Source organism: Bombus pyrosoma, linkage group LG2, assembly GCF_014825855.1.
Source record: "Bombus pyrosoma isolate SC7728 linkage group LG2, ASM1482585v1, whole genome shotgun sequence".
Lineage (NCBI taxonomy): Eukaryota > Metazoa > Arthropoda > Insecta > Hymenoptera > Apidae > Bombus > Bombus pyrosoma.
Window position 1 is genome coordinate 10,003,336 of NC_057771.1, and position 11,594 is coordinate 10,014,929.

The 11,594-nt window shown below is 42.3% G+C and overlaps 3 protein-coding genes across 8 annotated transcripts in view; 1 reads left to right on the plus strand and 2 right to left on the minus strand.

The window, feature by feature from the left end:
- On the minus strand, positions 1-4,968 carry LOC122576518 (mitotic apparatus protein p62). 2 transcript variants are annotated; one of them, XM_043746942.1, is made up of 6 exons: positions 4,838-4,968; positions 3,657-3,745; positions 3,105-3,293; positions 2,399-2,488; positions 1,717-1,885; positions 1-1,619 (listed from the first exon to the last, which is right to left on the minus strand). In XM_043746942.1, the coding sequence occupies exons 2-6, from the start codon at positions 3,730-3,732 to the stop codon at positions 527-529; spliced, it is 1,617 nt and encodes a 538-aa protein (XP_043602877.1). In that variant the 5' UTR covers positions 3,733-3,745; positions 4,838-4,968; the 3' UTR covers positions 1-526. The 2 variants fall into 2 exon arrangements, with proteins under 2 accessions (XP_043602877.1, XP_043602870.1); XM_043746935.1 differs by lacking the exon at positions 4,838-4,968 and having other exon boundaries at positions 3,657-3,780.
- Positions 1,757-11,594, plus strand: part of LOC122576584 — a 24,463-nt gene continuing 14,625 nt past the window's right edge. For 2 of the 5 annotated variants that reach the window (XM_043747119.1, XM_043747108.1), the window contains exons 1-6: positions 1,757-2,375; positions 3,347-3,402; positions 8,553-8,801; positions 8,913-9,117; positions 9,279-10,881; positions 11,082-11,231. In XM_043747119.1, coding sequence (XP_043603054.1) covers positions 2,341-2,375; positions 3,347-3,402; positions 8,553-8,801; positions 8,913-9,117; positions 9,279-9,789 — 1,056 coding nt within the window. In that variant the 5' untranslated portion in view covers positions 1,757-2,340 and the 3' untranslated portion in view covers positions 9,790-10,881; positions 11,082-11,231. Of the gene's footprint in view, positions 2,376-3,346; positions 3,403-7,717; positions 7,848-8,552; positions 8,802-8,912; positions 9,118-9,278; positions 10,882-11,081; positions 11,511-11,594 lie in introns of those variants that run through there. The other 3 variants (XM_043747097.1, XM_043747130.1, XM_043747136.1) reach the window with 3 other exon arrangements.
- On the minus strand, positions 7,162-7,717 carry LOC122576625. The gene is made up of 2 exons (XM_043747222.1): positions 7,347-7,717; positions 7,162-7,261 (listed from the first exon to the last, which is right to left on the minus strand). Exons 1-2 carry the CDS (start codon positions 7,715-7,717, stop codon positions 7,162-7,164), a joined length of 471 nt encoding a protein of 156 aa, XP_043603157.1.

Below are 11,594 nucleotides of genomic sequence, written 5' to 3' on the forward strand. Positions count from 1 at the left end.
TTCGTGTATAAGCTGATATAAGTTTATTTAATGCAGATATAAGTTTAATAAGGGCATATGTTTAATTACAAATTCAATAAATTAATTATATAACCGTACATAAATTACATTAATTACTGTCTTAAATAGCATTAAATTATTTGCACAGATTTATATGGCGACTTTTTATAAAAGTTACATTTTAATACGTATAACTCTATCATATCTATTATCATGATGTCCGAATAACATTAGCAGAAAAGCTTTTTACAAGAAGTATTATACATCTGTTGTTATCTACTAGTAGTTAATTAAATAATAGAACGATTCTTATCAAAAAAAAAAGAAGCTATCAGTCTCCATACTTCTTAACATAGTCAACGATATATTGTTCGATTTAACAAAGAAGTCCAATCTTGAACGGTTACTTAAACTGTGGACTTAATCTTCGCCGATAATCGATTGATGTATTTGGAAAACTATCGGCTCGTGGTTTCTTTTGATTATTCTATACGTGTATAGAACGGGACGAGCATAAATATAAGACTTAGAACCTCGTTTCTTTGCTCTGGCGACTGTTTCTCGAATGCCTGCTTCTTGCCAAAAGCCCGGTCAAGCCTAATTCATAATCCGAGTCATCGTCGTAAGCTTCGGAAGATTGGTGATGCTTCTTCACTTTGCCCTTCTTCTTTCCATTCTCCTTTTCGTCATAAACCAACGCGCTGATCACTGCGTCTTCTTCGTCGTCGTCGTCATCTAAATCTTCAATCTCGCCTTTCTCGTCTTCGTCCTCGTGATTCTCGTGTTCACTTCCGTCAACCTTCTCATCTTCGTCCTCCTCTGCTTCGCTATCCTTCTCGTTATCATCGTCGTCGTCGTTTAAAATGTCTTCATCCTCGTCGTCGTCGTCATCATCGTCGTCCAGACTATCTCCTAGAATATCGTCATCGTCGTCTTCTTCGCCCTTAATCGGTTTCCTCAAGGGTTTCTTCTTCTTGTTCGTTTCATTTTCGATTGCGTTGATGCTGGAGCTCGTGATGCTTGGCTTTTTCGTACTCGTATCAACCGCTGTGAATTTCTTAATCGGTGTTTTATCCGGCATCGTGTACGAAGCTATCTTATTGGAGACCTGTGTAACGATTTCTTCGGCTTCGCTACCCGTCGTATCGGTCGCTGTAGATTCGTCATTTATTTCGATATTGCCTTCTCCGCTCATGTTCGAGGATTCTTGATTATACTCGTTCTCTTCTTCGGAATCGTTAGTGGCAACGTTACTTGCGACGTTAGAATCTACTGGTGACGATGTCGGTTTACTTAGAATTGGAATCGTGAAATGGAGAAGAGGCGGAGGCGTGGTTACTTTTGGTTTCTTCGTTGCGGTCTCATCTTCGCCAGTTATGATATCTAATAGAGCTCCGAATCCAAGAACATCTTCGTCGTCGTCTTCTTCCTCGTCTTCTTCGGCGGAAGAATTTGGTACGGAGTTAGCCAACGGTGCATTATCCTCGGCATCATCGTCTTCGTCGTCATCGTCCGAACCGAGGCCAAAGAAATCGTCATCGTCGTCTTCTTCCGGGACCTCAGCTTCCACTACCGGAAGTGGTTCTGCTGGGCGTAACTTTAGACCGTCAGGGCCAAATCTATGATATGGCAATTGCGTAAACATTTTACTCTTTCTGTATGCCTCGTTAAAATATTGTCGATTAATAAATATTATTAAGAAATAAATTTCATTACCTAAAGCAGCTAACGCGTAAACTAGCCTCGAGTTCTGTCGCTGATTGTAATTCCAATCCAAGGCAGGCTTTGAAGTGATTTTTAGCATCCCGTTTAATGGAATAAATTCTTCCACAGAATTTCGTAAACCCTCCAGGTAACGGGACGCATACGGGCTTTGGATTCTTTCCTAAAACCCCATAGCGTATAAAGCGTTATATCAAATCATCGTAGATCGTCATAGTAATCATAGAAATCGTTTAGGAAACGTGTTTCCTTATTTGTTTAATGTATGCCGCACTTTCTCCTCGAACGGTCGCGGCGCAAGTCGATCGAGCGATGTTTATACGTTATGAATACTTTATTTCTGACGTAGCATTCGTTTCACAGCGAACAAACACAGAGGAGATATCGACTTCTTAACACAGTTTTTCAATTTTTCTGTAAACATTTTTCGAACCGATAAAGCGCACTCGTCTTTTAACAGTGCAGCGCGTACGCGTTAGTCGTGAAAGTCTCGGCGCATTTCCTGAATTCCGGTAGACTTTTCACATCGTTTTGCCAAACGATTAACACACTTTTCAGGAAAATAACTTTTCTGGCTGTGCCGCGAGCTTTCAAATAGAGATAAATCTGTGACATTGTATGGCGCTTGTGACGCTATCTCCAGACTCTGAAATGTACGAACGACGCAAGTACTTACCATTTACGATTGTGCTTGTTAGAATGTTATCACCGAAGCTAAGTTGCACCGCCAAATTATCCCCTTGCAAGTATTGCAATGATGCACATCCTGAAATAGACGATATTCTTATTCAAGTCTTTAACAAGTATACGGAATACCATCTGATTATGTATTATCGCGGATAATCGAGGTGTTTTAGTAACAATTTTTATGGACATTTCTAGCACACGGATTTTTTCATGTACGTGAAAATATTTAGATATGCAATTCGCCCTTATCTTGGTCGATTTCAGCAAGTTGCCAACCCAATGTGTTGTACTGCGATTCGTCCAAAAAATTGTCCAATAAATTTTCTATTAAGCGTCGTACGAACATCGTACAACACCGAGTGTCGCAAAACTTCTATTTTCGCGATATTAACAATATTAAAATTTTTTTGTTTTTACTACATCATAGTAGCGATTCGACAGTTTGTAACTTCAAAAATAAACATTGAGCTTTCTGTACAGGCGCTTTTTTTATCGTCACGATAACTAGAATCAGTCTTGGACACTCTGTGTACATGCTCGCGTTCAATTACATGCAACGATGTTTGACCGAATTGTCTATGAAGGATCTAACAACGCGGCATTTGTTTATCGTCCCGTTTCCTTTATCTTTTCTAATTTCTATCTTTTCTAATTGCCACGTTCTGTTACGTTCAATTAAATTACACAACGCTTACCTGGTCCTTGTAATTGCACCAGCGGTATATGGAAGTCTCTGCAGCAATTGCATATGTTCTCGTTGCAAGTGCAATATCTGTTCACGTTGTCGGTTGCCTGTTTCAACGATAACGTCGATACACCGACGTTACTCTGTTCAGAACCGCTCACATCCCTAATCGCTCTATCTTCTGCTTTCTCATCGCGCTCTATGGAATTAATAATTTCATCACGTATATACATGTACGTTTGCCTTTTTCAGGAACAGGGAGCGAGAGAAAATTGAAGCAAATAAATTTTCCGAATCTATTTTCTACCGTGAGTAACTTTACGTCTTAGAAAGGATATACCGTGTTACGTAGGAACATGTAATTTTCGAACACAATTTTTAAGTTACGTTCGTTAGACCTCTAAAAGAAGTGACTTCATCCTTCGAAATTATATCTCTTATTAACTTCAATCCTTCAATAAACGTTTCCTTTCTACAAGCAAGGAAGCCGACAGTCACGTGAAATTACCAGGCCATTACAAGAATTGACGTTAACAATGTGGAAACTCTTGAAAATCATTACCGATCACTCTGCCGTAAGCGGCGAACGCGATCAGAAGGACGATCAGTAACAACTCGACCACCATCGACAGCCGCATCTTTGCTCTTGTCCTGTAAATCAAAGCATAACGATGACACGAGTACATCCTACGAAGTTTCTAAATCAACAAAGCCTAAAGATTCACGGACGCGAATATTCATCGTTTGCATCGTGCGCTGGCGGAGGTCGGCCATGCACTTGACATTCTCCGTATTTTCCTACCGCTGTCACTCGGCTTTGTTCAAAGGGAAGATCTTATATCGAAACGTATTGATATTCAACGCGCTACGAACGGTACGCTGTCTTTCACCCAACGATTGCAGTAAATTTTAACGAGGACAATAGGTACACCGTTTCCTGTTGGCGATTTACAAAGCTTTGTTCCTTTGTTCCTTACCCTTTTCAAACGGAATAATTATTATTTATTAAACTTACGAATCAAGGTTTATCAACGATATTGTCTCCGTTTCTGAAACCAAACCGTGCAGATATAGATCCGAAATAGAGGGAAGCTAACGGAACGTCGGCTGTCACGCAGAATTGCCGGATGTTAGAGATCCGTGAACAATGCGACCACGTGTTCACGCTCGTTAACGATAGCTCGGCAAAGGGTGAAACGCGCGGTTGATCCTCCGACGGGACCAATCATTTCGAGCAGCGAACTCGTAGGAGGAACGACTTTTTCCTCTTGTTTCGACTAATGGGCTCGTCACGACGCGTGCTAACTTCTTGTCTGCGACCGGTTGACCTAAATCACGGTCACGGCCAAAGACGTCTCTTGCAAGAAGTTCACCGTTCGGATGGTACCTGAACAACGCTTCAGGAAGCACACGCGTCAGTCAGCTTTGTGCGGAACAATATGCGGTCACGTCACGAGAAACGGTGATCAGGTACGCGCAGGTATGTGTCCGATCCATCGATCCTTCCGGACTTAATTACTACGATTAATAACTTGACAGAAAATTGAACTTCTTCGCTCGAGTTAAAAGTCTCGGTTATAATTGGAACAATGAGAAGCCTACATTACATAGAATCGGAGATAAAGAATTGATTAGAATTAGATTAGATTGACGATTAACGATTTCCATTAACGATGAAACTGAAAGCGTCTCGGTGAAAAAGAAGAAGAAATTAACGAAACTAGAAAACCATTTCTCACTGACCTGTGTTACTGACAGAAGGTATACACCAGACGAAAATTTCGTACAGAAGTCAAGAGGATCGTTGGAAAAGGACGTCTCTCTTCGTCGCACCCTTCAGCTCTTTTTTCCGACTCTTCGTCTTGCGGAGGCCAATGTCTAACTGAAGATGCCGCCCAACTCCCCCCAAGGTTTCTTTAAAAGTCGGTCAAGCCACCACCACCTGTCTCGACCGAGGCTACGATTATTAAGCATTCTAATTCGCTCTGGGTAAATAAGACAACGATTCCCTACCAGCCAGGGTATAGTATACCGATCGTATGCGATCTCCCCCAATCGGTTCCTCGAATCGGATCCTCCTCGTTGCACCGTTGAAAATCAAAGCGGCTTTTCGCCTTGCCTTGAACCGATACCAGGGTCAAGTACGTTCGAGCCAAATGCTAGCGACCTTTCATCTTCGATGAAAGACTTACTCTTACGATACTCTTACGGTACCAGGATGATTCATCTCGTAACACGGCGAGATCGCGAAATCAGAAAGGGGAAGTTGTTGTTTCTCATCCTCGAATGGATCCCAATTTGCGTCGTAATATACATCGAATCGACGTGATGTAACATTTATTAACCTACTCGTCCAAAGCAATAATGGCTTTTTATAGCGGATAGAAGATAGTTCGTTTAAATTACCTTTCCCTCTTTTTCTCCTCTTTAACAAATCCTACTGCACCGTAACGTTTTATTTTTGCAAAATATTATGTCGTATTTGCGCATTGTTTTCTAACATGGTTATCTAGTGAAATCGTTCTCGTCGTTCTTCTTTAATCGACATTCTTTAGCGAAGTTTATCTCATTTTAATCGTCTTAAAAAAAAAAAAAAGAAAAGAAAATTAGCATCTTGGGTCACTGTTGACGATAGTCAACGCGTTAAATTGTAATACAAATAGCAGTAAACGTTTATGTAGGTTTCAGCATGTTTGGACGGTATAATACAAACCTCGATCACGACGTCTGTAATAGACAGTCCCACTTCGCAAAAATTTCTATCGCCATAAAGTTACGTTGTCTCGAGGTAATCGCGGTGCATCCACAATGAGCATGCCGGAAATTCTTTATTCGTCCAGCGTGCAACTCGCTCTTACCACGTTACAATTATCGGACCTTTTCACCGACCTTCAAACTGGTCGTTGGTCTCGTATCCAACTGATTAGCCTTACGAATCTCCTACCTTTACTCTTATTTATAGACTTTACCTACTTACCCAAGAATTACCCAGTCAGCCAGAAGATTTATCCTGGCAAAGTCACGAACCATCAAGTTGGTCTCGTGACATTTTTCAGGTATCATAAACGATGACAAACGTTCGCTGATAAAATCAACCGAGATGGCCAGTCCGAAGCGTGTTTTGATGGTCGAGATGGGGCCTTTCTCCGGTTAGTGGGTCGAAGAAAGTAGCGGTCAGGAGTGGTTTACCTTGGTTAATACTTGTTCGTCGGTATGAAGACTGCACAATGGAATTCTGGCTGTCAAACGTTGCCGAAGGCTGGATAAGTATTGTCGGGGATGCACACGTTCGACTCTGGTGTATTTTAAGATAATGGGGTCCATGGTCCTCTGGGCTTCTAAAAGGTGCGACGAGACGAACAACGCCGAAGATATGTGGGTCATCAAGGGAAACGAGTTTTTACGTAACGTCAAGGGATAATCTGTTCGGATGCTGGTGTTCGTTTCGAAAACACGATCCAATCGGAAGCAGCCTGCAGTTTGTAAACAGGAAATTAAGTATCGGGAGGACGTTTAATAAATCGTCGGACGTTTCGCTACCGTTCATCTTCTTGCATTCCTCGGTCCGCAAAAATAACGATATCGAAATAAATTATATAGAGTAGTTGTATATACGTAATATATATGTAGCGCGATTCACGAAGTGTCCAAGCGGAACGACGATTCTATTTGCCCGCGGCCAACCATGCGTACGCTTTTCCTTCCCCTTTCGTTTCAAATCTATTTATTTCCGTACTTGCGCGATCGATAAGGGAAAGCGGGGAATATTACTAGTCAAAGACATGGCCGATGAAAATATAATTACCGGAAAAAGAAAAATACTTCGTCTCGGAGAAGTATGGTCATCGTGGTCTCGTTAATCTCGTATTACTGTCATTACGCTCGTTACGATCCAGGTTAGAGAAGCAAAGAAAGAAAACGGACGTTATTATTAGACTGTGGATCTTTATGCATTTGCGGGGAATTGACGTGTATAGAAATACATTCTTATAATATCTAGATACTAAAGTTCTTATTTAGATTTTGGTTTTTCAATTGCATTGGTAAAAATCTGATTTTTGCCACATTTATCTGGAATTTTCACTTTTATCCATTGCTAAATCCGAAGAAACAATTCGCATCGCAGCGAATGAAGGAAATCGCCGGACTGGTGGGACGATGAAAATTCTGAAAGAAAGAAACGCAGGGAAAAAGAGATTGCTTTTACCGATGTGCTCTGAGCGACATCCTGACTATACGAAAAGAAGAGCACCGTGGTTTTTGTCGATGCCCCCCAATGAGCAAACCGAGCATCGCTAGAGAGGACAGTCGCGTAAGTTCTCCTGGTACCAGGTTGCCGAAGGAGGTCACCCGGTCACCCAGATGAGGTTCTTTGCCCGTTGTTACCTCCGCACCTCGGCCAATGGCGTGGCACCTCATCGTCGCTGTGGCGAATCCTGTCGCCAGTTTTCGTGCCGACCGCCAGCCGATCACCGATCCGAGACCCGCGCCCGGCTTTGTGCCCAGATTTAAGCTGCTTCCTTGCTGGGCAGGATCTCCAGGCCTGTTCGACGCGCGAGTCCTTTTGACAGCTGCTAGTTGGTTGTCAGAGTTTCTATCCACGAGTTTCCAGCGATAGTTCATCGCGAAAATCGACTCATCGCCCCTGCACGAATATCTGGGAAACAACTGTTGTTGGTGATGGCCGTCAGGTTCACGATTCTGGTGCTGTTGACCACCGCCGTCGTCGTGGTGTCTTCCGCTGGACTGCTCGGTGAGCAACACGGATTAGTTACGCTCTCGTGGAAACGTTTCTCGCGGTTTTTTGCAGTATCCATTGGACATTCTCCAAGCAACGAACGTCGGAAGTTCGATGTTCGTGACTGAAAATACGTACGCCGACATTCGTGACGCGCTGGTAAACAAAGGTTCGACGCTCGCATACCAATCGCGGCCCTCTTCTGCGATAATTCGCTTTTTAACACGATGGCGCGTGCTATGTTCGGCCATTCCTCTCGATCGGCTTTACGTTTCGTTATTTCGATCGAGAACTGCTTATTTCCTGTTTTTTTTTTTTTTTTTTTTTTTTAATTAAAGAATTCGTCGTTCCTGGTTTTACCTTCCATCGCGGATCGTAAGATGTCGGTAAGTTGTCCCAGTAACGCGAGAAAGTTTGCGGGTAGAGGCATCTTTCTGACGCATGAGTGTGACGCGACACACTTTGCAGTACGCGCACTTTGTTTGTCGTTTCGAGGAGAGAATGACAAAGCCTTTCGGTGGAGGAAGGTTCGGCAGCTCGTAGAGCGTAGAGAAATCGAAACGATGTCAACACGCACCGAGAGAAAATTCGAGAATATCGATTGGTGGATGGAAATCGGGGACGATATTTTTCGTCGACTTTCGATCGACGACTTTCGTTTCGATCCCATTTCTCTTGTCGAGTTTCTCTGATACGCCTTTGTATTTTTTCTCACAACAGAGACGCTACTTTCCTGGGATATTCCGGACGCCGTGGGCAGATCAACCGCGCCGCAGTCGCAATGTCTTTGTCAAACTTCCAATTGTTTGTGTTGCATCGATCTAAATCTGACGACGGCGATCGGTGGTGGTCTCGTGGTGGACGATTTGGATGGTCGGGCGTGCATCAACATCAAGCAGAAGGATCAGAATATCTCGTTAAACCTTAGCTACGGCGATAATCCCGTACACAATGCTACCATTAAGATCGGTAAAGAACGACAGAATTATTTTCTATTCTACAGTTAGATCTGACGAATATTCTTTTATTATATTTAGGCAGCTTCAAAGAGAAATTAGTATCATTTACGATATTTTACAGTGGACGCATCCAACAGGCCAACCTGCATGAACCTTCTGTCAGATCTGGCGCAAATATGCGCGAAATTTACGTCGATTAAGCAGGCGGAAGCTGGCTATGACGGTTGCCTGGTAATCGAGCCCGCACTGCTGGGCACACCGCAAGCCACTTACCACATGGGATGCTTCAATTTCAATCAGGTGGTGCGACAGATCGAAGCCTCTGCGTGAGTACGATCTTTTAAAACTGTTTCGCGAACGATACACGAGACGCGTATCCAATTACGAGCCGATATCAAAGTGTCGTTTCATTCGTATTCGACTGCCATCGTAGCTCAACTGCGAACGTTTTTATCGTTAATTCCTCGTAACTGGAATTTCTTCGCAGCACTATCGAGACGACGGAAGCTACTGAGACTACAGAGGACGAGGAGGATTCGTTGAACACGGAGGAATTCATAGCAGCGGTTTCAGCTAGCGCGGAGCAAGGGATAGCTCTCTTCTCTCAATGGCTTGGACTTAATCTGAATCCAAAACTGAACCTGACCAACAGGAACAATCACCAAGAAGCAAGCAACCAACGTGCCATCCCATCCACAACTTCCAGGTCTGCTCGAGTTCATTGGGATCAAGAAGAGAAGAACGACGAACGATTCAAGCAACTGCTCAGTGCGCAAGACAACGTGTTGAAGGGTTCGGCTACGATTGGCCAATCGAACGGAGCTGAAACGACGTTCGTTTATTCGAAACCCTCTGAATTATTCTCGCCGGAGAAAAGCTCGAACGATAGAAGGATCGACCAGATGCAGATCGAGCCGCAACACCTGGCCGTGGTACCAAAGGAGTCGAGAAGAGGCGGAAGGGCATACAATATTCATCAGCACGTGAACGAGATCTGAAACGCTCGACTCGATCGATCGAGGATTATAATTAAAACGTAGAGTTTAGGCTATCACACACGTAGATCGTATTCTCATGACGAGTTAAGGCACAGTTATTATCGTTGCCTCCTTTCTCTCTCGTATTTCTTTATTCCTCTTGCTTGTTTATTAATTCTCGATGAATTCGACTAGCCAACGAACGACTACACACTCTGCCAGATTAATCGGTGATATCGTTCGTTCATTTCGAGAAGACTGACCGCTTTCTGATCACCGCTCCGTCTGAATGATCTCTCGCGATTGTGATCACCTTATTTCCTCTCTCCGCCAAGTCTTTATTACTCGAAGCGTCGCTAATGGTAACTACACTAAGCTCGCGGTTCTGCGAGGATCGCCGGACACACGACGAGTTTATGAAATAAACGACGATAATCCGCAATTATTAACGGGAAGAGGTGAAACAAGACCATATGCGAATCTTTTTCGAGAGAATGCAATTACGATCGCCGCAAATTCGTTTCCATTATGCGAACTATTTATTTAGTTTGGATGCCGCATAGTAAGTAGAAAACATAATAAACAGTAATATCCTGCAAGTAGTTGGTATCATCCAATGCGACAACATCGAGTTGTATGTATCTATACACATATATCGTAAAACAGATATACACACGTCATCGAGTGATGGAAATTTTTTTATATGTTTTTTTTTTTTGTCATAAAAGAGATAACCGTGCTGTCTAACACGCGTGCACAGTAGATAGGCATTTTTGTCGTACGTGCGAGTTTAATAGATCATCGATCGATTGATCGTGGAAATAGTGCCTTCGATCGATTGTGCTGGAATATTAGCTCGTGTTCGAATCAAATATAAGATCAGTCATTCAACAGGGTAGAAATTACGAACGTACATTTTTATAATAATCGTTCTCTGTAATATCGTTGACACGGATGAATTAATAAAGCCAAAAAGAAACGGTTCGATACATTCGTCTCATTCTGTCTACGTTTGCCCAAGTCGACTTCGCAGTGAGGATTTTTAATTACAGTGGCAACTACTTTATGGCGATCTGTTAGATAGACGAAGAAGAAAAATTATTCGCCAATTATGTATGTATATATATATATATATATATATATATATATATATATATATAGTGTGTGTGTGTGGATTTGCTCTTGATACAACTACGTATATGAATTCTCAGTTGAAGAATTTGAACTTAACTGAAATTCTTAGTTAAGAAAGGAAGAGAACGAGAGTGACAGCATCGAAGATGAATTTTTCAACGTTAATTTCACGATTTCAGGAATGTTACGTGCCATTGCAGCTTTGTGGATCTCCGTGAAGTGGATTTTGACGCGGCAAATGTGAATTGTCCAGGAATGAACGCAAAGGGATTTCGATAACAAATTACATCGATTAACTGCCATAATTGAGAATTATCGCTGATTGCTATGTATAGTCGTTCGTCAATTTGCATATTTACGTTTGTTTTTACGAGAAGGAGCATTGCCGAGGCAGGGGACTGCTCGTTGTTTTTGTTCACTCAGTTTTATCGATCTCGAGTAATTTGATTGGATATTAGATAAGTAACATTTCGCAATTTAGAAAACATTGAAAATGATTGAAGATTGAAGATTAGAAATTGAGATTCATCGTCGCGTTTAAAGAGTTCCGATTTATCTTTCTTTCGTTTGTTAATTCGAACCGTTGTTTATTACCTTGAAGCTCAAGTTCGTTTAGTCAAATTTGCCTTTCCAATTTATCGTTCTATCAAAGTTGCTCCACGGGCAACAAGCCAGACTCAGATTCTCCAACA